At 43.4% G+C, this 27,653-nt stretch overlaps 2 protein-coding genes across 4 annotated transcripts in view; one reads left to right on the forward strand and one right to left on the reverse strand.

Moving 5' to 3' along the window:
• Positions 1–2,569, reverse strand: part of fgd6 (FYVE, RhoGEF and PH domain containing 6) — a 31,694-nt gene extending 29,125 nt beyond the window's left edge. For 2 of the 3 annotated variants that reach the window (XM_066704998.1, XM_066704995.1), the window contains exon 1: positions 2,302–2,568. In XM_066704998.1, the coding sequence (XP_066561095.1) occupies positions 2,302–2,311 (10 nt within the window). In that variant the 5' untranslated portion in view covers positions 2,312–2,568. Of the gene's footprint in view, positions 1–2,301 lie in introns of all 3 variants that reach the window. The other variant, XM_066704997.1, reaches the window with a different exon arrangement.
• Positions 2,570–2,721: 152 nt separating this feature from the next.
• vezt (vezatin, adherens junctions transmembrane protein) overlaps positions 2,722–27,653 on the forward strand; it is a 29,178-nt gene continuing 4,246 nt past the window's right edge. The window contains exons 1-9 of the mRNA XM_066705001.1: positions 2,722–2,824; positions 7,069–7,203; positions 14,315–14,404; positions 15,057–15,232; positions 15,979–16,263; positions 17,491–17,625; positions 24,005–24,155; positions 25,273–25,595; positions 26,085–26,278. Coding sequence (XP_066561098.1) covers positions 2,789–2,824; positions 7,069–7,203; positions 14,315–14,404; positions 15,057–15,232; positions 15,979–16,263; positions 17,491–17,625; positions 24,005–24,155; positions 25,273–25,595; positions 26,085–26,278 — 1,525 coding nt within the window. The 5' untranslated portion in view covers positions 2,722–2,788. The remainder of the gene's footprint in view (positions 2,825–7,068; positions 7,204–14,314; positions 14,405–15,056; positions 15,233–15,978; positions 16,264–17,490; positions 17,626–24,004; positions 24,156–25,272; positions 25,596–26,084; positions 26,279–27,653) is intronic.

The raw sequence follows: 27,653 nt of genomic DNA on the forward strand, positions 1-27,653 counted from the left end.
TAGCGTAATTAATATCTGCTATCTAAGGGTGAATCACCACAGGAGATAAGTTGTAAAAACAACTTGCCACACGACTTAGCATGTTCGTTTTTATTTACTGATATCACTCCTTTCTCAGCTCCACAGGGAATCTTTTCTAAGCAGTAGCTCTGTAGTACAGGACAGCATGTACCTTTGATCGTGCATAGCTGTTCAGTTCCTAGGATAAGAACTTCATAATGAATCAAGCAGGGGATCTATGGCACTTCATCCTGTAACCCCTTGTTTGATATCACAAGAAGCTTTCAAGACCACATGGCTCTCTAATTGAAACTGCAAGGGTACCTAGAATCACTGCAAAGTAGGTCAGCTCCCACTGAATACCCAAAGCCCAGTCTTTCTCTGCAGTCTTTTGAGAAGAGGCACAATATGCTCTGCATTTCTGGAATACTGTATAAGGACAGAGGTTAGGAATAGAAGTATGCCTTTAATCCTACTGTGGGCATCATAAAGGAGGAAGGTGCATGCCAGAACAAGAACCATGCTAGGAATTTCCATCTGAAATGCATCCTTACAATGCTCGTTTTTTTTTTTTTTTTTACTTTAAAAGTGGTTAGTTGGCAAATATATCTGTTACAGTACAGGAAATGGGGTCTCCGTTCTGGGAGCAGGCCAGGATCAGTACAACGGACCTCTGCAGCTTAGTTCTGGTGACTTCAGCAGTCTCGGATGCACTGCACACTGTGCCGGTCGGTCTCTGAAGCCCTTCCCCGAGTTATCTGTCCACCTCAGGCAGCAGCTTACACCTATCGTAAAACTAGCTCCCGGCTAATGTGAAGTGCTGAGTTGGTGCCCTCGGGTCCTGTCTCTCGGGCTGCATTGCCCCTGTGCTGGGCGGGTCGGGTTTTTGGCATCAAAGTAGCGTCAGTGATATAATAGTAGTACAGACTGAATTTTGTTGTAAGCTCCTTCTATTTATTGCAGGGGAGATGCATTATGTAGTAAGTAAATCGTCAAGTTTAGAATTGTCGTCGTTCTTTATACAGATATTATGGTGTACACTGTATTCCCCGACCCCTACTGCTCAAGAGCATATATTCAGTCCTGCACATCTTTAGACCGAAAACAGTATTGTTAACCTGACAACACCCAGAACAGTGCATGCAAAACAGAAAGAAAGTGCCGTGTTGTTCAATTGTTCAGACTGATTTGATTTTCAATTTGAGACCCAGCAGCAGTTTAAAGTTGTGCTCTCTCTCTGCGGCTGCCAGGGCTCACAGTAATATCAGCGCCAAGACTTTGCACTGGTTTAGTTCATGTGCTCGTAACTGATTCTAGCTGTTGGTGTGGTTTTAGTTTAGGATATAAGTAACCATTGACCATATCTACGCCGTCATTAAAATCGTCCGTGTAAGCGAGCTCAGCATATCCTGTACCTACGTGCTTCCTTAATGGAAACGCAACAGTAGCTACACAAAAATCAGTCAATGGTGTTTGTTTCTTTGCCTGTTCAATATTCTTTCAGTAACTTCAAAGCCAGTTTGACACACACACAAAAAAAAAAATCAAGGTGTTTCCGATTCATCACATCCAAGACTGGGACCGGTAAGTCCTATGCTTGAAAATAAGCCGCTTCATAAATACATACATTTCGGGAAAATGTTGTAGGCGATTGTTGGAGCGCCAAGACTATACACTTTATATAATCTAAACTCAAGTGACAATGTGTTACTGTGATGAAGGCGATCCCTTTGTGGAAGTGCGTTTCCAATCTGCTTTCTCTGTCCGGACACGCTCGGACTGGCTGCCTTCAGCAATTCAAATACAACACACTTTTTTATCCCTCTTAATCAAACAAGGCGAGAACAATTGAACAGAAGCCAAACGTCCCTGTGCTTTGTGTGGGGATAGATGCTGGGAAGCTGAACCACATCAATCGCACTGAAATGCCTTTGTTTTAACACTTACAGTCACGGTCGGCAACTCGAGTCAAGCAAGAGCAGCGCTCGCTCCGGATCCTTAAACCCAACACACGGCCGTGCGAGTCCATTTGTCTGGAAGTATCGGACAACGGAAAACACGCGTTATTACGGATTTTAATCAACATCCACTTTCAAATTTCTTTAACCTATCGACCAACTGAGGGGCGTTAATAAGACGGACAATCACTTAAATTATTCAGTGCTGTCGGGCTATATGTGTTGGATGTTAAACGATTAGACGCAAGAAAAGTATTCAGCCACACCTGGATGCGCGTTGCAAAGCGAATAGGTTTTGTAATCCACCGGAGCAAACTTTTTGTTTAACTAACAAGAAACAAACCTGTGCTCATGATTCCCCAAACAGCTTCTTTAATCCATGAATACGTTCATTTCCAGCTGCACGAATACCATCGCGTCTTCCTTTCTTCCCAAAGCGCACAGATCCGTGACAACGACAGAGAAGTATCCCAATAATCCAAACGGATTTAGTGTTTTTTTTTTCTTCCTTCACCGTATAAGACACTTTTCTGGTGTGATGCACTCCTGAGTGCAGCGCTGTTTCACCCACAAGCTCGCCAGCGTACATTGCCCCTCACTGACGTCACGCTTCCACGAGGATTGCCTCAACACTGCCACTCAATGGGGGCGAGGGGAGGGGGGAGGTTTAAACTGCGCATGCGTAGTCGTTGTTGCGCCTTGTGGGATTTGTAGTTTCATGAGCACAAGGCTTCGCGCAACCAGGAGCGACGACGGAGTTTCATTTCCCGTTTACTTTTTGGACTACAATCCCAGAATGCGTAACGACTAGCTATCTATGGCGGAGAGCAATGACTGAGGAGTTTGATGAAGAGGTTGTATTCGAGGTTCGTGCAGCGTTTACGATACTTGTACAACCGCGGGGTATTTGATTGAGTGGTGGATTTTCATTTTGCATACTAATTGCATTCTTCTAATTGGGAAATGTTTATGACTGATTTAATAAAGTGTGGCTCTGCATTTGTGCATTGATCCATCAATATTGTGTTTAATTTGGCAGTGCAGTGTATTACATTCATGCAAATCGGTCTCTGTGAGGAATGCATGGATCTGCTTTAAATACGAATGCATTTTTTTCTTCCTCATTACACATAAGTCTTGCATGTAATTGAACATTAAATCCGACCACGAGAGCAACTGTGCAGTGAGGTAAACACCCTCATGCGTCCGGCCGGTTTGCTGGATATTTCTGTTTGACAATGTAGTGAATCTATTCAACTGCTCAAAAATACTTTAATTTTCTCTTCGCAAACGATTCGCTAGGTTGTCTGCTGGCTTACACTGAACTAGGTCAGCGCTGGCAGTAAGTACGCATTGGATCCATATTGCTATAATTCACACACACTGTGCTGCCAATTCTCTGGAGGAGACACTGACTGTTGCGTGTTTGTAACGTTAGGAGCTTTGGTGAACAGGTAGACTATGCATAGAAAACAACGGCTTTGCAAATATAATGATATTATGGCAAGTACTTTATGCATATCTCTATATTTATATAGTAATCGATATCAAGGCGGAATATTACTATTATATCATTTCCCACATGGCTTTTCAAACACCAGTAGTTACATATACACAAGGGTATATATGTATTTTTTTTTTTTTTAATGGGATGAGCAGTTGTCCTGTAGAAGAGGAGCAGAGATGATATGGCGAGAGACAGGAGAATGGATGTAGGATGAAAGCATGTGGTGTAGAGAAAAGTGGGTCAGGACACAGCTCTTGAATTGTATATGTAATGGAGCAGCGTGGGAAAAGACACTAAGATTTGTTTGGTGAAACAGGAGCTGGAGATGGTGACTGAGACATTGGCCAAAAAAAAATTGTTTCTCAGGGTAATGTGGTTGAGTGTGAGCAAGTTCTCACCTATTGCCACATTATCCAAAAGCCATCCTCTTTCTGACTCGACCCTCCCCAGGGTACGATGGGGTGTCAAGCGGGTCGGGTCTGCCCTCTCACGCTCCAGTTTCAATAAGCTGGTCAGATCTACTGGCACTGAAGTACACAGGGCACGAAGTCTTTCACTTGACTTTAAACTTTGAGGCAGGTTGCTCTTGACCAAGGTCAACCCACTTTGTACCTGTGCCCATGCTTTCTCACCAATGAAAAACATGACCCGCTTTGCCAGAAAGAGGGTCTGAACCCGGTTTGGTGTGCTAGTGTGAGAAGGGCTTAATAAAGAATCTTTGTGTTATTATCCAAGGTAATTATGTTGCTCAATACACTTGTGTAGAAGTATAATATTAAATAAAGGCCCAGATTAAATTTGATCTTAAGCCTAACCTACCAACTGCGAAGTACAAACTGTACTTGATGGCACCTAGAGGCATCTTCTATATTCTCTTTGGAAGCTTGCCATGAAGATCTGGGTTTGTAAACTGAGAATGGCTTGATTTAATCCAGGCCGTCTATGAAGAAGCCCAAATTTGGGGGAGAAAACAACCACACCTTTATTCTAGAGCCATATATAGGACTGTAAGACTATGTAAGTGGGTGTAATACTTCATGCTTTCACCAGACTTGTGATCAAATATAAATGCAAATTATGCCAGATATTTGATTTATATTTTTCACTTCTGAAACTAAATTGAACATGTAAATGTGACTTATTTTGCAAAAGCATCAGAATATCTCCACACAATATTGATTATCAGAGCAGATCTTGTGAAGCTGAAATGATAAATTGTAATTGGCAGGCTGTCCTGCCTTAATCCTACAAAGGCAGACATGATGGCAAAACAGATGCAACTGATTGAGCAGGGCTATTAACAGAGATGTGGATTGCAGGTCTGGTCTTGATGAATAGGGGTCACAGGTGGATATAGCCTTTGTCAGTTATTGATTTTAAATGGATTTAAATGTAAATTAACTAATGTGTCACCATTTCCATTACGCGCATGAGGCAACAGCCTGTACACATTGTGTGGACTAAACCTGTTTTGAAGGCAAAAGGGTGGTCACACCAAATAAGGATTTGATTTAGATTTTCCTTCTGTTCACTCACTTTGCATTTAGTTAATTGATAAATATAATCTGTTAACATGTCTATTTTTGAAAGCATTCTTGCTTTACAGCATTTTTTCCACACCTGCCTAAAACTTTTGCACAGTACTGTACAATCTCAGTTTTCAGGATCGCTGCCCGTTTCTTGGACAGAGTCTTCATGAAGGACTGACTAGAATGGGGTTCGTGCCTCAAGTATAAATGGGTGTCTTTCTACACTGTGCAGTCTATTTACTGAAGTCTTGTCTTTATATGTAAGCCAAGACATTTACAAAATATGAGGTTTCATTAAATTGAAAAATGAAAAAATACTACTCTTAAGGTGTCAGCTAATAAGTGTTTAAAATACTGCTTTCTGGTCATTTTCATTATTGAATAGGTTATAGTATTTACTCAGTATGAGTTCTAATTGCAGCTGTAAGTAAGTAAAAATATGTACACTTGGCTGTAATGTGTGATATTGTTTTTGTTGAGAGTTGCACATTATAGTGTTGCGAATGCATGCCATGTTGTTAAGTTATGATAGTGACACAACCACAGGTTTTATTTTCATAATTCATATGAGGTGTTGTAAAAGTGCTGAATCCATGTCTTTAAAAGGAGGTTAGCAAGGCTTTGAAAAAACATGTCCAATGAAAAAAGTTCCACAAAACAAAAACAAGATTTATCTGAATTCCAGGGAGATGAAAAGAAGATTTTGTTTTACTTTAATGTTTAGGCACTTCAAATATTGTCATGCACTTCTTAGTTCATCAATAATGAGACGTAATGGACGCTTGTTTACTTTTTATTTGATGTGTGGAATGAGCCGTAGCGGATTTACAGTATTTGTTTTTTTTCCCCTCAGGAAAACCACCAACATCAGATAAACATTTTTTAACTCATGTGTATCATGTGGTCTCTAATTCCAAGTGCTTTTGAGTTTATATTACTGGCCCGACCCAACCACTGGCTTTTGAGTTTGGCCTGACCCGTTACTTCACGGGTTGGGCCAAACTCATCTGTACAGTTGTGTCTTGCTGCAAGCTGTTCTTTCACATTGTAAGCTGGTCAGATAAAGAGGACAGGTGCATCTTAATGACTGGTCACAGAGCAGCCAGGCCACAGGAGAATCTCCCTAGGGAGATGAGATGAGGCTTGCCTTTGCTCGATATATGAGATACTCCTCCACTTACCCAGGCAGAAGGTGCCCTTTTTAGCCGAGTAAAATTAAACAGCGTAACTAATACCTGGTTCTGTGCCTGAGGGGGTCACATAGTGGGTTGCTTTGCCATGCTTTGCCTGCAGGCTGCCATTTCTGGATTAGCAGAGGCCAGGGGCTTCTTTACCTGCAGCCAATCGAGATACTCAGCTTTGTTTCTCATCTGTTTTATTTGGCTCCCAGAGCAGATAGCTGACTGATGTGCGTTAAGAGCCTGTGTTTGTTGTTTGTTTTGTGTTTCTTATCAGATTCAGCAGTTGGCATCTAGAGCTCCTGCTTTGATGCCGGGGCAGAAAATAAATTAATAAGGCCTAATGCTCTTATAGAAATGCACTGGACTGCTTCTTGACTCCCCCGTGCTTGGAAGCATGCTGTAGCTGTGATTTGTACTCTATGTTACAGCAGTTCTTAGGTTGACTGTCCCAGATTGAGAACTAATGATCAGCGGAAAAAGTGGACGCTCTGGTTTTTGATTTCTGTCTTTTTAACAAGACCACATTTGGATTTTCTCATTTGAGCTCAGAGATTACATTGGTAGGATTTGCCGGCCGGAATATTAATATGAATGATAAATAAATAAAAAATTGACAAGCAGCTTCTGTCATCTAATGCCTATAAGCAGTGGTGGGCCATTCCGAATGAATGTTCTGGAATGGAAGGTGGTGTGGACAGTTCACATCCCCTGCTAAGTATCTGACAACCTTATTGATACTGCACATGTAAATAAATGTAACGAAAACGCTGTGAAGCTTTAAATGTAGGCGGCAACCACGGTGATTTGGAATGGTAAGCAGAACCTGAAGAGGAATTACGACAAAAAAAAAAGTTTGGCTTGTGTCTTAAGTTACACTTTCTCCCTTCCAACAGAATTCTCCGCTGTTCCAATACTTACAGGATCTAGGACACACGGATTTCGAGACATGTCCAACTGTGTCGCAGGAGGAAGAGCAATGCGCTGGGGAGGAGGGCCCACTCCTACAGGATATCCCCACCACACCAAGAGTGAGTGCTGCTCCTGAATCACCGGCCTTTTCCTCTGTGCCCCCTTCTGTCTGCTGCGCCTTTTCTCAGCCTTCCTGTTCTTTAACTCTTGGGCGCTGTGAAATCGTTCACCCTGGTGGTGCCTCGTGACTGTCACACCATAGCACAGATGTGACTTTCTTGTCCTCTGCCTGAAGTTTTGTCTGAAGATGTGTAGGTTGATTTTGAAGAATAATGATGATTATACATTTTGTAATGCTAAATGTCCAGGGTGCAAATCTAGCCATAGACAGTGCACTTTAGTTAGGGAAGTTAGGGAAGAGAAGTGGAGTTCAGCATTAGAGCAAAGGAGCTGATAGTTATCCAGTTTGTTTGCTTTAACCTTTTTTGTGGTTGATCGAATGAAAGTTAAAATGTAAATGGCAAGACGTGGGAGCCAGCTGACAATGGGGCTTCTTGCACTGAGAGAGGACCCCTTTAACTTCACTGTACCCTGTGTCCGTGCAAGTTACATGTTCTTAGGCATTATTTCCGACTGGGCGAGTGTGGGTCTTGGAGGGGAAAAATACTTTCTTACTGTCAGTATGGTTTCAAGTCAAAGAGTTGTGAGTTACAATAGCAGGCATCCTGTATTGTGCAACATTAACAAAGTATATTTTATTAATGTATTTAGTTCTAAAAAAAAAACTACCAAAACCACTATCAAGGGTGAAATGGCTATCCAATGGGAAATATATATACACAACAAGGTTAGTGTTTTTATACCTTGTCATTTGCACTGAATATTGTTGTGGGTCTCAGTATTGAAAGGATTTATATATGCGACTGAGTGTGCATTTAAGCAAATTATACAACAGGGTGTTGTTCTTTTGACTCTGGTGTTGAGAGTCTCAGTGAATGCCATTCTTGCAGTTCAAACAGGCAACAGTGAAAGTGCTGCAGGGCTCTCAGTAGTGATGAGTGCCCTGTAGCTCTGAAGACAGATGGGGTTTCTTACACATACATATTTTATAAATCTTCCCCCGTATCAATTAATGTGTCAAAATGGAAACCTACAGCACAATTTGCATAAGCAGCATGGCAGAATAATTCCTATGGAAACTAACACGTGCACATGCCTATGCCTGTTTTAGGTGTTTTCCGTTGGGTGAGCATTTGAGATTTCCACACATCTTAGTAGGAAGATAAGGAAATCTGAGAGCAGTGGTAGTTTGGGACTTAGAGCCACTCTCACACTATGAAACGTACCCGTCCTGAGCTGGCATTTTCATTTTTTTTGTAATTCGTGGACCAGGCTAAGTAGGACAGAGCAGATTGTATATTTGGGACTTTTTTTAGTGGGTGTGAGAAAGTGTTTTTTTTCCCTCCAGGGGCTTGTTTGTGTAAGTGCTTTCTCGTAAAGCAGCTCTGGTGTGTACAGGATGGGGATTTGATCCAGGGCACTGTATGTCTGCTCTGTCACTGATCAGTATCACTCCTGGGACATCGCTAGTGCAGAGGCACAGGCCTGCTCTCTTTATGATAAAGGTCTGCAAATGGAAATGAAAGGCAGAAAAACAAAAGGCCTCACCAAGCAAATAAAGGAAATCTGGAATATGTAGTGTAGACGAAGGAAAATGGGTTTTGAAATGCGTGATATCAGTACTCTTGATAATTTGAGGCTGGGTTTTACAGAGGAATATATATTTTTCATTTCTGTAGAACTTTGTCTTAACCATGTCATCATCGTTATAATGAGAAAACATTTAAATCAACCCTTTACTTGCATTCTGAACTGATAAACTGATTAAAGTCTTAAATTCAATTTGAGTTGGGGAATTGTTTTTGGTATATTCAGGTCTATTTATAGCGGGATGGTAAACACGTGAAATTGTTTTAGTCCAGTTTCTTCAGGGATAAAACTAGGTTTAATCTTATGACACTGATAATGACGCTGACTGGGCCGCCATTTGCTGGACTGCACATTTTGAAAGCTGTTTAATCAGACCTGGCGATGTTATGTGCCTCTGGAAAATCCTTCACATTTACTTCCTCCGGGTGCGTGGCCTTGTCACATGTGGCCCGTGACACAAGCGAAGCCTGGAGAATTGAAAGCTTTTCCTCACAATAAAAGCTGATTTGAATACAGATAGAACCGTGGCCAATAGACAAAAACGCACAATCCTGTTCTGCATAACTTGACTCAACAACTCAGCAACAGCACAGGAGAAAAAAGGCATTTGTGAATTGAGAAATAAACATAATACCGCAGAGAGCTGAGTTTAGATTCCTGCATGTTTGTTTTAAGGAGGATTAGTATTTCTGCAATTTGAGATTATATCATGTTGTAGGGAGCACTTGTGCCCAGATTAACAGCTGGAAGACACAGCTGTTATCAGCAGTTCTATAAACAAATGGTGTTTACCTTCAGAGCCCTGGGCTTCAGTTTAGATGTGTGAGTCACAGAGGTGTAATACATCTAGCTGTGATATATGGTATACATACATGTGTATATATATATGGTATGTATGTTATTAAAGATGTGTAAGACCTGTTTAACTGCCAACCTTACTGTCACAGGGTCAAGTTGGCATTTTAAAATTGTTGTCATGTGAACACACTAGGGTTTCCGCTGAACATACCAATTCCTGCCAGGCCTGGGGGGGTTCTTTGTTATATCACCAAGGAATCAGCCAGCTGTGCACCAGGTTTATCTGTATATTTATTCAGTTAGCTATCCCTACTGCCTGCTGTTGGCCTGGACAGTTACATGTCAGTTGTGTATCCTTTTGATCTGTAGCTGCACGGCTTATAAGAGACATGCCTGTTTGTGTTTTTGTTTATTTACTAATTACTTAAAAACATGACACAGTTCTAATAAAAAATGCCACCACAGGAGTTGACAGTTTTGAGGTCCATAATTGGCACGGTGCTCTGAACTATCCTCTCTGTGACCAGCTCAAAAGCGGTTATGCAATCTTTGTATGGACCTCATTAAGGTTGGTCGAAGGGACAGTTGCGAAAGGACTTGCAAGGACGTACCTCGGAAACAGGGCAAACCGACGAGTTTCTTTTGTCTTGTTTTTTTCTTTCTTTTTCTTTTTACTCCATCTTGCAGATCGTGAATTAGATTTTTCTGTCCACTGTGGAGGTGTACGGACAGACCAGGGGTCAGTGTGGCTTCAGTGTACAGGAATGTGAATTTAAAAAGTGTCAGGACTTTCAGGCCACAGTTACGCTACACCAGTGATCATAAACGGGCACGTAGGAATTGATTTCACGAGGTCAGAAGGATTTTAATAGCCCCCTTCTTAATTTAGCAGGGGGTCACCATGCAACCACTCTTTCTCTCCTTGTTCCCATGGCCTTGAGGACCTTGAGGACTAAGTGGAGAAATCTGGGCCTACTTGAATTCTCCCCCAACATAAGTTCAAGGCCAGGTGGTCAGCTGAAGGTTTATTTTAGTCTTGCTTATAAACCAAATCAGCTTCGCTTAAGTCTGTTTTACGACTCAATGCCGAAAACTTAACTCTCCACCACCAGAAGAATGAAACATCAAGAGGATTATGTTTCTCTAACCCCCGTATACAATGTCTCAAAAAGTTTCAGAAAGCCGTATACCCAACAGCCTCGGACAACTCTTTAATGCCTACTGCTTTGGATCACCTTGAGTGAGAAATAAAAAGATCTCCAGCATTATTGATCGTATCTTCAAAGCATTAGTGTACTATTTCATTGCATTCATATTGTTTTAATCTGTGCACATTATACTGTTTATTAGTTATATTCACTGTTCGTGGTTTACTATTAAGAATGTTCTATATGGAGAAAAACACTCCTGTGTGATATGGGATTAGTTACAGTTGAGAAATTAAAAAGGACTTCTTAAATTAAAACAAACAAAACACAATAATGTTATCATTTGTCTCAGGTGCTCTGTGAGCATACGGAAGAGGGCTTGCCAGTTTTCTATTGTTTGACAGGAAATGTACCGCATTACTGGATAATGACAGTAACTGCTTACACACAAGAGAAATATTCTTAAGATTGATTTAGAGGTTCAACACAGGCTTACTGTAGAGAGTGAAAGGGCCAGATCTCTCACCCGGATGGCTTTGCTTTGTTTTAGTTTTTTGGGCTGTTTTGTTTTTGTTTGGTTCTTACTAACGGTGGACCAACAGTTACAGGAAACTTTAATGATTTTTGAGTCTTGATAGTGCCAGACATGTCTTATTTTTTTTATTTTTTTTACCATACAGTTCTACACTCCCACACACATGGCACCAGATGGTGCAGTGAGTTATAGTAAAAAATGACGCACTTTTACTGCAGTACATTTTCTTAACCCTGTGTGGTTAACATGGTTAAGGAGGCTAGTGCTGCATCATTTTGACTGAGGCCCAACCTTGGTGAAATTGGTCTCACCAAATCAAATAAAAATGTTTTCATTTGGGTTAATTTTTACATCTTGCACGAACATGCGTTCCCCGACCCACTCCAATTAATTGTAATTCATAATTGCGCAGCTTTTGAATATTTGCAGGAATATCTCAGAGGCGTTAACATGTTTAAAGGGATTTCCAAATACAGCCTGCTTACCTGGCTGCTTGTATTAGATGTATTTTAAAACCAATTATTGTATTGCATATATTGTAAAGGTAGAGCTTAAGTAGTGTTTGTTTTATTTGCTGCTCGGCTCAGATACACTCAACTCTTTCTGTGGGAGGCCGTCCTTTAGAGACCAGTGTGTGGTGAATGCGCACAGATCCTTAATATAGTGCTTAATTGTGTTCTTGGACTGAAAAGATACAGCAAACCACACAGGATAATGAACCCACCTCACTTCCTGTTTATAGGTTACACTGGGATGGTTTCAGAAACCCAAATTAACACTGGTCATGGATTACCCAATGTTATCTTTGTTCTATTTTAGTCTGATCAAGGTCTGTGAAACCAGCCATTAATGTTCTTCTCACTTGGCCTGCATTTTGTTTGTGTGTGCAGTTTGTTGTTGTCGGAGGAGGCAGTTAGTTTTACGTTACTGTTACGTAGACTCCTGCAGCGAGACGGTTATTATTTCCTTTTCATATTGGTGTAAACGTTCCTCTTGCGTTGACACAAGGACTGCTTTGCTTTTCATATGACCTTTTTTGTGCAATGCCTAAACAAATCGCCAGACAACATTCTGAAACCACATCCAATGAAAGAAATGGCAGGAATGTTGAAGGTGTAGCAGAACTAGAAAGTGAAGTCTCGGCACAGTTAACACACTGAACGAGATTTTTTGTAATTGTTAATATTTTAAACTCCGCATTGAGTACCCGGAAGGAAACCTTTGAAACTATGAATTCATGTTTTTGTTTAGTTTTTTACAACACAAATGTTGCCCTCTGAAGTCTAAAGAAGCAACAACATATTTCTTACTGGTTTGTTTTGTGTTGCCCAGACAGAAGCCATATCCCACCACGATCTTTTTGTGATGTTCCTGCGGTGAAAGGAAGTGCACCCTTTCTTATTTGTTAAAAAAATGCAGCACCACAGGTCTGCTTGGAATAGAATGCTATTCCAGAAATGAATGGGAACATAGATAAGGGGGCCTCTTTAGTGACTCAGGTGGGTGGGGATGTACACTGATACCTGTCTGCAATGACTCCGTCTGCGTTTAATGGTGGAATATTAATTTTCATTGTGCTGTTGGTTTTTAAACTGTGTAATCAGTGACGGGGCAGGACAAATTAATTGAATGAGGTATAGTCTACATACAAGTTTACACTATTAATAAGCAGTTATTATAGAACATCAACACTTTCTTATTTAGTCCTTCACTAATGCAAGATAGTATAAAAAATAACAAGCAGCACGGCAGCAGATTCGCTCTTTATTCTGTCTTTAATTTCAGCTTGTTGTCACTTTCCTCCTTGTCCCAGAGACTGAAACCAACACCCTGCAAAAAATACAAGTCTTATCAAGTATATTTATCTTGTTTCCAGGCTAGAAAAACTAACCATCCTTAAAATAAGATACATTTCTTTAACAAGCAAGATAATAACACTTGTTTCTAAGAAAATATGCCTTGAATATGTTGTATTTTGTCTTGTTCTATTGGCAGATATTTTCACTTATTTCAAGCAAATTTCAAGCAAAAAAATTTTGCAGTGCAGATGCTGATCTATCAGTTTTGAAAGTGATTTGTTTGTACCCAAAAGGATAATTGTGCCCTTGAAATCCAAAATTGACGTTGTTGCTGAAATCGATGATGCGACGGCCTTATGTGACCCAGTGCAGTGCCTACTGTAAAGCTGTCAACACAATTATCAGTCCAGACTCACAGATCAATTATCAATTATTTTATGTACATCAAAACAGGAGCATTCCCAAGCATAAGGGTAATGGAAAGAAGCTAGACAGTGGTTGAGTGATAACCAATTAAATACCAAGCTTGACCGATATGTTTTATTAAACCTTTCAAACCTGTCACTGTTCAGCAGGTAAAATGGGAGCACAAGGTTGCGAGAGACCAATACAGTGCTGGTCTGTCATCTGAGGCTGGGAGGCCCATGTCTTTGGGGGTTGCAGTGTAGACTGAGAGAGTAAATACTGAGAGGCAAATGTCAGCTTTGGAAACAGAGACATGTCCTGTAGCTGTTGACCCGACTTTGCAGTTATAGATCCTGCTCTGGAATTCTGCACCTGGATCGCGGGCGTGACTGGGTGGTACCACCGCGTCGATAAAGGGCCTAACAGAAGGCCTTATGTGTAGACATCTGTCTGTTTTTCTCACAGAGCTGCTGAACAAACCGCAGATTTGACACGTTTTCTCCATTACTGGCTCTCCTCCTCTGTGGAGGGGTACCCAAACTGGACAATTTCCCTGGACGTCATTTTCAGTAGAATGGAAAACTGCATACTTGTTTATTAGGAATTTGTTTGTTTATGTATGGTAATTTGTCTGTGTACTTTTTGTAATAGATGTCATTCTTTATTATCTGTGGAGGATGTCTGAGAGTGCAGTTTGTGTGAGTCATAAACATGTTTTCTCTTTATTAAGTGTTATTTTTTAAATGTCTGTTTTTTTTCTCCTAAGTTGTTGTTTTTTGGGGCACAATAGATGTATATAGAGTGTCTTCAACCCTTTTTCTCCCGGTGTTTTCAGAAAGGCCTTTTCTTGAAATTGGCTGACGCCCTCCTGAGATGGAGCCCCTTCTCACAGAGCACCAAGTCCGACAGTCCAGAGCAGCAGCTGGTAAGAGTTTCCATGACAACCTCTCTTGTACCAAATGTTCACAGTACCGGGGCTAAAACCATTTCCTTTACTTTCGTTTGCTGTACTTTCCATTTCACTACTTCACTAAACCTTAACGGGTCGGTTGAGGCTGCCTTTTTAGGAGAACATATTTTACTTAGCAGTTTAAGAAAATAGTTGTATTAATAGTCTAGCCTCAAATGCATGTAAATAAAGTCTCTATCAATGGATATATACATCATGGCTATAGATAATCCCTGCAGATTTCCATGCATACGTAAAAACAAAATAGTCAACATAGCCGGTCCCGTGTGCTCAAAGGGGCGTAGAAAGTACAGTCATGCAGAGTCCTCCAGCTGTAACAAACACGCATTCATGTGTAAGGCAGGAAGTAAGCATGTGAGTGGAGAGCAGCCCTGTTGTTCTTCCAAGTAAAGCCTTTTTCCCAAGGTGAAAGGTGACTGTGTCAGTACAGGAATTGCACGTGTGCCTGTTACGGGTTAGAGAGAGAGAGAGAAACCACTACGACTCTCCTACAGAAAAATAAATATATTACAAAGCAACTACAATTACAGCTCAACATATACAAATGCTCAGGAATTGTCTTGACTTGTTTTTCTGTGCTCCCCCTCTCTTTGGCCCTGCTGCCTAGGATGTGGGATTTCGCCAGTACTCTCTGCATACCATCCTGGGGCAGGAAGTGCTGCTGCAGGAGGATGTGGAGCTGATTGAGCTGCTGGACCCCAGCATCCTCTCCACAGGATCCTCTGAGCATGCACACAGTGGCCCCGCGCCAGACCTGCGCTCCCTCGCTGTTCCCACTGTGTGGTACTGTTCCCCCAACGCCGCTGTCTATCATATATCAAAAGATGTGCCTTTATTCATGGTGCTAGTTTACATATCACTCTGGGAATAAATAACCCTGGAAATGAAATGTGTGTCTGTATCTGTAACCGAAACAGACCCCAGTGCTATCCTGTGTTTCTAGAGTGCCTCACAGTGTTGTGTTTGTCTTGGGTCGGAGTCAGACTTCTGTGTTCGGTTCCTTCTTATCTCTCTTTCCATCAGTGGATCCTTCTGTGAGACTCTCTGCTTGAGTTTTGCTTCCTTCCACCTTGGAAATACTTTTGCACTAAGTTTATTATTTTATTTCATTATTATTTTTTTAATATTATTCAGATGATTTGGGGAGAGAGAAGCAATTACTCTACCTTAAGGGTTTTGTGAGGAAAAAGACATTCATACTAAAGTGTAGGATTCTCACACTCTGACAAGCTACAGAACTGAGAGACGCATCACACTGTATTCATGCTGTGACAGTTTTGTGAGTGACCTGTTGTCTGTTGTGGGTAAACATCGATTTCAAATCACTATTCAACTGGTGAACGTGTGCCAGGGTTGCGGTCAGTTCCAGTTTTTCCATTCCAGTTCCATTTGTAATTCCTTTACAGTGCAGTTCCGATTCCGGTAGAGCCTCTTATGTCAAGGGCAAAAAGAACTGGAATTGGAATTTGGAATTGGAGTGTGAAATAGCGGCACTGAGCTCAACCCTTGTGTGTGCTGTCTCTGCGCAGGGACCTCTCCGTGCTGGCCGCCTTCGCTGGGGTGTTCGTGGGCGTGCGCTTCCTGGCGGAGGGGCTGCCGTGGATGGCCCTGGGCCCCTGGCTCCTGGCGTTCTCGGCATTCCTGCTGCTGCGGGGCCTGAGCCTCTGGAGGACAGCCCGGCTCCAGCGCACCATGAGGCTGTGCAGCAGGCAGCTGGAGGAGCTTGCAGCCAACAGCAGGGCCGTCACCAGCCTGGTCCGCAGGGCCCTGCGCCTGGTCCAAGAGACGGAGGTCATCTCCCGAGGCTTCACCCTGTAAGTCTCCCCTCACCCTCTGCTCAGTGTGCCCATCAACACACCACCGAGCCACAGTTTGTTGCACTGTTGTTGAACACGGGACTGTTTGTGTTGTGTCTGTAATACCTAATCCCACCCCCCAGCTCTGGTTCAAAGCCTCATGACACCTGGGAACTGATGGTTCACCAGGGCAGCGATTTGAGACCCAGATCTCACAAAATAAATCCGTAATAAAGGGGGTTTGATAGAAAGAAACAGCTGTCCTAGGAGAACCCCTTTCCATGCCCTCCCACCTCCTATCTTTGCACTGAAGCTCAGAATATTTTCTAGTTTCCACCACTTATCAAGGCCTCACATTGATGATAAGACCCAGAGCATTCGAAATCAGTTTCCTGAGAAAAGGGTCTCAAAGAAACACATTCAGCATAGGGAGACGACTCCTGAGGTTTTGACTCTGAGCACGTGGTTACGGACATGCTCGATACAGTCGTTGGATACCCATACCACAGCCATGGGAACAGAAATGTCAAGTACAGTATGTGGGTAAAACAACTAAACCAGGCCAGTACAGGAGTGTCTTGGATCAGTGCAACTCTGCGGTCAGTGTATTAATGCTACTGTGAGTTCCCAGTACAGCCACACACGATTGATATTCAGCTATTTGGATGGTGTGTAATGGGAGAGGTGCAGAATGAGGGAGGATATTATCAAAACCCAGAGAACAGCTGGAGGAGTCTGCGTTGATTAATCTGAGGGAGATTAAAAAAAAAAGTGAGAGCATAGGAATTCTTGTCATTTTGCTCTCCTAGCATTCTCACCAGGTGAATCGTCTTTGATAGTAATTGTCTAGTGCAACACTAGTCCCCAGCCATAGAGCATTAGGGTTCACATAGACTGCATGTCAAGATCAAAGTGGGTCCATACATAATACATGGGTCTCACATAATTACACAGATCCAAAGCTTTTGTAAATAAATAACTCTGCTGCTGCATGAATGTGGCGGTTCATTCGCTGAACTGTGTTGTTCCCTAAATAAATCCAATCCCAAAAGACTGGCCTTGCTTTACACCACATACACACTTCTGTTCTCCCTGCCTGCCCAGCCACTTGTATTATGTGTGCGTGTGTTCTGTTTAATTTAATGTGTTTATTATTATTGTGATTATTATTATGCGTAGTTTCAGAGATGTTCTGGGACATCTGCACAGTTGTATCACATTTCACTTTTCAAGTTTGCTTGACAGGGTCAGTGCTGCCTATCCTTTTAACAAAGCGGGGCCCCACCGTAGCCAGCAGCTCCTGGGCCTCCGCAGGGCCGTGTACAGGTCCCTGCGCGCAACCTTCCGAGCCTGTCGCCTGGCCACCTGCCACATGCTGAAGTCATATCCTTTTGTCCAGAGCTCGGCCTCCCACAGCGGCCCACTGGGCGTCATGGCAACCCCTGAAGGAAGCTGGGTCACTCCACCCCGCCCATGCCACTCCGGGACAGCTAAAGGCTGGGGGCTTTGATATAAATCCTTGGCCATCCTCTCTCATGGCAGCTTATGAAAGTCTGCCTGGACATTTTTTATTGTTTGTTTTTACTGTGGTTGTACAGCGGTTTGCTGGGCTTTAACATTATTTCAATGTGCGTTACTACGCTTGACCATGAATAAGCCTCGTCTATTCCCAGGGTCTAGGGTAGTACAGCCCAGTGAAGGCATGCAAACCAGAGTCCAACCTCAGTGTAACCATATTTACAGTGCAAGAACAGTGTGGTTAATTTGCCTGAGTAAAGCTGCCAAAGAGTGGAACAGTGAACAATAGTAAACTAAAAGTGAGCTTAAGTTTAGAGGTAATTGTTTTTGCTCTGTTAAAAGGACGATTCTTTTTATGTGGTGAATCTTAAATGATTCCCAGTACAATTCTAGTGTAATGGTAAACTGGTTTCATATATACACTACCGTTCAAAAGTTTGGGGTCATTTAGAAATGTCCTTGTTTTTGAATGAAAAGCACATTTTATTGTACATTAAAATAACATAAAATTGATCAGAAATACAGTGTAGACATTGTTAATGTTGTAAATGAGTGCTGTAGCTGGAAACGGCTGATTTGTAATGGAATATCTACAATGGCACGTTGTGTTTGCTAATCCAAGTTTATCATTTTAAAAGGCTAATTGATCATTAGAAAACCCTTTTGTAATGTTAGGACAGCTGAAAACTTGTGCTGATTAAAGAAGCAATAAAACTGGCCTTCCTTAGACTAGGTGAATATCTGGAGCATCAGCAATTGTGGGTTCGATTACAGGCTCAAAATGGCTTTCTTATGAAACTCGTCAGTATATTCTTGTTCTGAGAAATGAAGGCTATTTCATGCGAGAAATTGCCAAGAAACTGAAGATCTCGTACAACGCTGTGTACTACTCCCTTAATGGAACAGTGTAAACTGGATCTATCCAGAATAGAAAGAGGAGTGGGAGGCCCCGGTGCACAACTGAGCAAGAGGACAAATACATTAGTGTCTAGTTTGAGAAACGGACGCCTCACAGGTCCTCAACTGGCAGCTTCATTAAATAGTCCCTGCAAAACACCAGTCTCAACGTCAACAGTGAAGAGGCGACTCCGGGATGCTGGCCTTCTAGGCAGAGTTGCAAAGAAAAAGCCATATCTCAGACTGGCCAATAAAAAGAAAAGATTAAGAACACAGACACTGGACAGAGGAAGATTGGAAAAAAGTGTTATGACAGACGAATCTAAGTTTGAGGTGTTTGGATCACAAAGAAGAACATTCGTGAGACGCAGACCAAATGAAAAGATGCTGGAGGAGCGCTTGCCATCTGTCAAGCATGGTGAAGGCAATATGATGGTCTGGGGGTGCTTTGGTGGTGGTAAAGTTGGAGATTTGTACAGGGTAAAAGGGATCTTGAAGAAGGAAGGCTATCACTCCATTTTGCAATGCCATGCCATACCCTGTGGACGGCGCTTGATTGGAGCCAGTTTCCTCCTACAACAGGACAATGACCCAAAGAACAGCTCCAGTGGTCAGCACAGTCACTGGATCTCAACCCTACTGAGTTGTGGGAGCAGCTTGACCGTATGGTTCGTAAGAAGTGCCCATCAAGCCAATCCAACTTGTGGGAGGTGCATCAGGAAGCATGGGGTGATATCTCTTCAGATTACCTCAACAAATTGACAACTAGAATGCCAAAGGTCTGCAGGGCTGTAATTCCTGCAAATGGAGGATTCTTTTGACAAAAGCAAAGATTGAAGGACACAGTTATTATTTCAATTAAAAATAATTATTTCTAACCTTGTCAATGACTATATTTCCTATTAATTTTACTATATTTCTTATTCAGACTAATTTCATGTAGGTTTTTATGGAAAACAAGGACATTTCTAAGTGACCCCAAACTTTTGAATGGTTGTGTATATATCTAGAATATCTACAAATATATATACAGCTCTGGAAAAAAATAAGAGACCACTGCAATTTTTTCTTAAATCAGCATCTCTACATGTATGGCAGCCATTCCATTCCAGTGCCTGTTGAATTCCAACACAGGCACACCTCATTCTGCTGAATGATGTACTGATTAGGTGATTACCTGAACCAAATCTTATTTAACAAGGAAAAGTATAAAAAGCACTGTTGTGGTCATCACTATCCTCTTGCAATAGGACCAGCTCGATGGCAAAAACAGTACTAGTAGTACCTCAAAAGTAATTGTAATAAAAAAATAACTATTGACCATGCCAAAAGAATTGAAAAAGCAAAGTTTCGAGTGAGGAAAAGAAGGGTTCAATTCTGGCTTTACTGGCAGAGGGATACAGTGAGCGTTGGGTTGCTTCCATCCTTACAATTTCAAAGACGATGTTTCATAAGAACAAGTTCAAGCAGCAGACATTGGGGACAACAAAGGTACAGACCGGCAGAGGGCGAAAACGACTGCACTGATACATAACGTCCCAAAGGTTCTCAATTGGATTCAGGTCTGGGGAACGTGAGGGCCAGTCAATGGCATCAATGCCTTCGTCATCCAGGAACTGCCTACACACTCTGGCCACATGAGGCCAGGCATTGTCCTGCACCAGGAGGACCCAGGGCCCCCTGCACCAGCGTAAGGTCTGACGATGGGTCTGAGGATTTCATCTCGGTACCTACCAGCAGTCAGGGTACCGTTGGCTAGCACGTGGAGGTCTGTGTGACCCTCCAAGGATATGCCTCCCTAGACCATCACTGACCCACCGCCAAACCGGTCATGCTGGATGATGTGGCAGGCAGCATAACGTTCACCACGGCGTCTCCAGACTCTTTCACATCTGTCACATGTGCTCAGTGTGAAGCTGCTCTCATCTGTGAAGAGAACGGGTCGCCAATGGTGGACCTGCCAATTCTGGTGTTCTCTGGTGAATGCCAATCGAGCTGCACGGTGCTGGGCTGTGAGCACAGGTCCCACTAGAGGACAGGCCCACTAGTGGACGTTGGGTCCTCATGCCACCCTCATGGAGTCTGTTTCTGACAGTTTGGTCAGAAACATGCACACCAGTAGCCCGCTGGAGGTCATATTGTAGGGCTCTGGCAGTGCTCCTCCTGTTCCTCCTCGCACAAAGGAACAGATACCAGTCCTGCTGCTGGGTTGATGCCCTTCTACAGCCTTGTCCAGCTCTCCTGCTGTAACGGACCATCCCTTGGTATCTCCTCCATGCTCTTGAGACTGTACTGGGAGACGCAGCAAACCTTCTTGCGACGGCACGTATGTTACTTTTTTAAGATAATTAATATACACTCACCTAAAGGATTATTAGGAACACCATACTAATACTGTGTTTGACCCCCTTTCGCCTTCAGAACTGCCTTAATTCTACGTGGCATTGATTCAACAAGGTGCTGAAAGCATTCTTTAGAAATGTTGGCCCATATTGATAGGATAGCATCTTGCAGTTGATGGAGATTTGTGGGATGCACATCCAGGGCACGAAGCTCCCGTTCCACCACATCCCAAAGAGGCTCTATTGGGTTGAGATCTGGTGACTGTGGGGGCCAGTTTAGTACAGTGAACTCATTGTCATGTTCAAGAAACCAATTTGAAATGATCCACCTTTGTGACATGGTGCATTATCCTGCTGGAAGTAGCCATCAGAGGATGGGTACATGGTGGTCATAAAGGGATGGACATGGTCAGAAACAATGCTCAGGTAGGCCGTGGCATTTAAACGATGCCCAATTGGCACTACGGGGCCTAAAGTGTGCCAAGAAAACATCCCCCACACCATTACACAACCACCACCAGCCTGCACAGTGGTAACAAGGCATGATGGATCCATGTTCTCATTCTGTTTATGCCAAATTCTGACTCTACCATCTGAATGTCTCAACAGAAATCGAGACTCATCAGACCAGGCAACATTTTTCCAGTCTTCAACTGTCCAATTTTGGTGAGCTTGTGCAAATTGTAGCCTCTTTTTCCTATTTGTAGTGGAGATGAGTGGTACCCGGTGGGGTCTTCTGCTGTTGTAGCCCTTCCGCCTCAAGGTTGTACGTGTTGTGGCTTCACAAAAGCTTTGCTGCATACCTCAGTTGTAATGAGTGGTTATTTCAGTCAAAGTTGCTCTTCTATCAGCTTGAATCAGTCGGCCCATTCTCCTCTGACCTCTAGCATCAACAAGGCATTTTCGCCCACAGGACTGCCGCATACTGGATGTTTTTCCCTTTTCACACCATTCTTTGTAAACCTTAGAAATGGTCGTGCGTGAAAATCCCAGTAACTGAGCAGATTGTGAAATACTCAGACCGGCCCGTCTGGCACCAACAACCATGCCACGCTCAAAATTGCTTAAATCACCTTTCTTTCCCATTCAGACATTCAGTTTGGAGTTCAGCAGATTGTCTTGACCAGGACCACACCCCTAAATGCATTGAAGCAACTGCCATGTGATTGGTTGGTTAGATAATTGCATTCATGAGAAATTGAACAGGTGTTCCTAATAATCCTTTAGGTGAGTGTATATATACAGTACTGTGCAAAAGGTTTAGGCAGATTAGAACAAATGCTGTAAAGTAAGAATGCTTTCAAAAATAGACATGTTAATAGATTATATTTATCAATTAACTAAATGCAAAGTGAGTGAACAGAAGAAAAATCTACATCAAATCAACAGCATCAATTCTTCTAGGTACACTTGCACACAGTTTTTGAAGGAACTCGGCAGGTAGGTTTGCCCAAACATCTTGGAGAACTAACCACAGTTCTTCTGTGGATTTAGGCAGCCTCAGTTGCTTCTCTCTCTTCATGTAATCCCAGACAGACTTGATGATGTTGAGATCAGGGCTCTGTGGGGGCCATACCATCACTTCCAGGACTCCTTGTTCTTCTTTACACTGAAGATAGTTCTTAATGACTGTCACTGTATGTTTGGGGTCGTTGTCATGCTGCAGAATAATTAGGGGCCAATCAGATGCCTCCCTGATGGTATTGCATGATGGATAAGTATCTGCCTGTACTTCTCATCATTGAGGAGACCATTAATTCTGACCAAATCCCCAACTCCATTTGCAGAAATGCAGCCCCAAACTTGCAAGGAACCTCCACTATGCTTCACTGTTGCCTGCAGACACTCATTCGTGTACCGCTCTCCAGCCCTTCAGCAACAAACTGCCTTCTGCTACAGCCAAATATTTCAAATTCTCATCAGTCCAGAGCACCTGCTGTCATTTTTCTGCACCCCAGTTCCTGTGTTTTCATGCATAGTTGAGTTGCTTGGCCTTGTTTCCACGTCGGAGGTATGGCTTTTTGGCCGCAAGTCTTCCATGAAGGCCACTTCTGACCAGACTTCTCCGGACAGTAGATGGGTGTACCAGGTCCCACTGTTTTCTGCCAATTCTGAGCTGATGGCACTGCTGGACATCTTCCGATTGTGAAGGGAAGTAAGCATGATGTGTCTTTCATCTGCTGCAGTAAGTTTCCTTGGCCGACCACTGTGTCTACAGTCCTCAACGTTGCCCGTTTCTTTGTGCTTCTTCAAAAGAGCTTGGACAGCACATCTGGAAACCCCTGTCTGCCTTGAAATGTCTGCCTGGGAGAGACCTTGCTGATGCAGTAGAACTACCTTGTGTCTTGTTGCTGTGCTCAGTCTTGCCATGGTGTATGCCTTTTGACAGTAAACTGTCTTCAGCAACCACACCTTGTTAGTTGAGTTTGGCTGTTCCTCACCCAATTTTATTCGTCCTACACAGCTGTTTCTGTTTCAGTTTATGATTGTGTTTCAACCTACATATTGAATTGATGATCATTAGCACCTGTCTGGTTTAATTGTTTAATCATACACCTGACTATATGCCTACAAAATCCCTGACTTTGTGCATGTGCACCTAGAATAACTGATGCTGTTTTGAGGGCAAAGGGTGGTCACACCAAATATGGATTTGATTTAGATTTTTCTTCTATTCACTCACTTTGCATTTTGTTAATTGATAAATATAATCTATTAACATGTCTATTTTTGAAAGCATTCTTACTTTACAGCATTTTTCACACCTGCCTAAAACATTTGCACAGTACTGTATATATCATAATCATGGATCATGTCTTCTTAAAGAAGCAGACTTGCATTAGATAAAGTCAGCTTGTACCTTGATCGAAACTGACAGGGAGGCAAGTGAACTGGCAAGGTGAAAGGTCATCATGGCACCTTGCAACACTATGACCAGAATAAAATGAGAGTATTGCAGGAAAATGCCTTGCATGTTTTTAGTTGCCTTAACCCTTGTGCAGCACCTATCCCCTGAACTCGGAGATCGACAACGCAACCAACTACGTGTCCACGGTGCCGCTGAAGGAGCTGGGCCTGGGTCTGAGTGAGGAGCAGCTGTCTGACGAACGGGCCCAGGAGCTCACTGATGACTACAGCCTCCCGGCACTCAAGGTGACTGCTCTTACTACTCCCAGAGACATGGCCTCTTCTCTGTCAACCCCCTTTCTCAATTGCTACTTCTCTCCTGTCTTCTTCTGTCCCTCCCCATGCCTCAGTGTCCCCGTGCCTTTCCCATAGCACCAGTGAGCTAGAAAGCAGTGCTCCTGTTGTCTATGCCAGAGAGATGTTCTCACGGCTTTCTCATTAATCATTTGTTTTAAATATTTTTTTTATTTTTTGCACTCTAAATATTCATTTTTAAATGTGTTCTGTCCCCCCCACAATGAAAAATATTATGCAATGGTTTGTGATCCTTCCTTATAGACTGCTCCTTTATTTTGGTATTTTGTGTGTGTGTGTGTACTGTAGATAAGCAGGATTTTTTTTTTTTTTCGTGCCTAAACAGGATATTGTTGCATATCCTCCAGAATGCATTTAGTTGAAAGCAGCCCATTCATAAATAGCAGGGTGAGTCAGCAGCAGCCCAGTGTGTGGTGGACAGTGTGGCCGTTCTCCTCACTGCAGTGCTGGCCCGTCTCCTGTCAGCCTGTTCGTACAGGGCAGGCTGCAAAACCTCCAGTTCTGTCTGTACCAGGGCAGTGCAGGATGTGTGCAGTTAGGCCTGTGGGAGCCCAAAGTGATATAGTCCTGCCAGATATCTCTTAATCCAAGAACAAATAAAATTAAAAAGCTGTGGGGGGCGGCAGGTAAAAGCTCTCTCTGTGTTCCAGTTGCAGGTGGTGAGATTGCAAATCTGTATAATTAGTTTGAAATCCCATCATCGGATCATCGTTTTTTTAATGAATCAATAACTACATAAATAAATAAGAGTGTCCAGATGCCGGAGGGTTTTGGGTAACTGTATACAGATTAGGATTTGGCAGCATGTAGGGACAGGGTTTGAGAATGATTCACACACCGTGCTGCTGCTTCCTGATACGGAACTAGTATCAGCATGAGCCAGCATCCCTCCTCCCTCTGTCTGCCGTGGATCGCCAGGTCACGGGTCTGTGATGCAGTGGAGACCACTGACTCACTGCCTGTCTAGGTATGAGACAGGAGTGCAGTGGTGCGAAGGCAGCCAGTGCTCAGAGACCTTGCTAATCGTGTCACTGTGTCTTTTGGAAAGGTCCTTTTCCAGCTGTGGGTGGGCCAGAGCTCCGAGTTCTTCCGCCGGCTCGCCCTGCTGCTGTCCCCGGGGCAGGACCAGCAGGACTGGGGCCTGATGCACCAGGCCGTCTCCGAGGTGACGGGTCCACTCCACTGCACGCTGACCAGCTGCCTGGGGGACCTGCGGCGCAGCTACGACTTCCACCGCTACTTCGAGACGCAGCAGCAGCCCCCCGCTGGCCCTGAGCGCAGCCGCAAGGTCCGGCAGGAGCACCGGGAGCTGGGAAGCCTGTACACTGCCGTGCGCAGCCTGCAGCTGCACCTCAAAGCCCTGCTCAACGAGTGCGTGCCCAGGGTGACAACACCGCGGTTAAGATTGTCTGTCTGTCAGTCCATCTGTCTGTGTTTAATGTAGCGCTGCTCACAAAGGAGTTGCCATGACAGCAGCACGGTAAAAATTCACCTGCGCATTACAATGAATTGGATCAAGGCTTTCCATTCTAACCTCCGCCACCGACAGAGCATAGAAATACTGACACAGGGCCTACAGCCTAGCAGAGAGTGAAGTGGATGGAGCACGCTTGAGAAATTTCTGGTTAATCATTATCACACATACACCCTCCTCCGCTCCACACATCACAAAGCACATTGTTTCTTCTCTTGACCTCTTCAGTAAATCATTACATTTTCTTTAAAGATTACAATAAACCCATTAATGCCCATTTGTTTATGCAGTTTTTGCTCGAGAGAGTCTGTATGTCTGTGTTGTGTGTGTGTGTGCACCTCCGTGTGCCCTGTGTGTCTCACCTCCTCATCCCCGTTGGTCCGCAGGGTGATTATTCTGGAGGACGAGCTGGAGAAGCTGATGGTGTCAGACGGCCCTGCGGAGATGACGTGCGCAGGCTGCCAGGACCTGCAGGACAAGCTTAGACTCATCCAGCCACACATGCAGGCCAGCTCCAGCTGCTGGGAGGACGCTGTGACCCACGTGGACCGGATGCTGCGCCGAGCCACCAACTGCACAGGTCTCTTCCCACTCCGGCACGGCGCGCCCCGCTTCACGCACCCCACTCCACACACATCACTCCACACACCTCAAAGGCACTGTGTGAGCGTGTGACAGCAATTGTGGTGGCCTTGTTTCTACATGCGTGAGTCTTTCGAGGTGGCACAGCTGGGTTACACTTAGTTTTGTTTGTGTGTGCTTATTTTATCACTTTCTGTTTTGTTGTGTTGATTTTTTTGGTTTAATTTGTATCCCAACATAATCCAAAACTATTTGAAACTGTAACAAACCCCAGTCACCACCTCGACTAGGCCGGGACACTTCCCCTACTGTCGTAACTCATTTACTAGCATGTGAACTGCCATAATAGGTCAAATTGTCCTCGAGGTCAGATGTGGCTGTCGACTTTTCTGCTCTATACCATTATGCTATACATATAGTTTGCAGTGATGTTTCTATAGGTGTCTGTCATGGTTTACTATACCTCCATTCTGTTCGGAGATACCGGGGTATTTAGTAATGTGTTCAGTATTCAGACTCTTTCTACTCCAACCAGCACTGGATCTTTTCAGATTAAACCATTTGAACTGGAAGCCACATCACTGAAGTAACAGTGGCTTCTGACACAGATGTTGTCCAGAGTCTTGTGCTGAATGGACTGAGTGGGCTTATGATCTTAAAGAAAGGGCAAGATCTTGCTTTTCACGGTTTGCGTTTCTTAAAGGTTCGATGATTTGTATTTTATATGTTTATGTTCGGCTCCAGGGCTGCTTCCTTATTTAGGAATTTAATCTTATTCCTTATTTAGGTAAATCCTCAATCCTATTCCCATTTTTACCTACTGCTTAACCTGGGAAAACCTCCCCCACACACTAGAACAACCACAAACACAGCAGAGAAAGGGAGGGTCTCACAGCAGCAGACTGTCATTTAACCGCTTGTGTGACGTGTTTGTTGAAAACAGCATAGGCTTGTGGGGGAACACTGGTCTTTTGTTCGACACACAATTACCTGCCCCACAGAACAGCCCCCCCTCCTAGAACGAACCCACGATGTGAAAGTGTCCATACAATTAACGCAGTGATGACTCGGACCCCTGTGGCTTTCTTTAGTCCCTTTACTTTGGCGGGGGGCAGCCTTCTGCCCCCCCAATTGAAATGGTTAAAGGGCTAAGCTTTTACTGACTTCCTCTGACGTAAAGCATTGCGCAGCGCTTGGCAAGTGGTTGTCTTGAACACCGTAGTTAAATTGTGTGGGGCATCACAGGTGCTGATGTGGCATAGTGTGAGCTGCGTTGCTGGACTGCGTTTCCTCATGTGGTGTGTCTGGCTCGCACCCTGACAATACGAGCACTGTGTAATTGTGCCAGAATAATTTAGATAAATAGCTCTGTG

Source organism: Amia ocellicauda, chromosome 5 (assembly GCF_036373705.1).
Source record: "Amia ocellicauda isolate fAmiCal2 chromosome 5, fAmiCal2.hap1, whole genome shotgun sequence".
Classification (NCBI taxonomy): domain Eukaryota; kingdom Metazoa; phylum Chordata; class Actinopteri; order Amiiformes; family Amiidae; genus Amia; species Amia ocellicauda.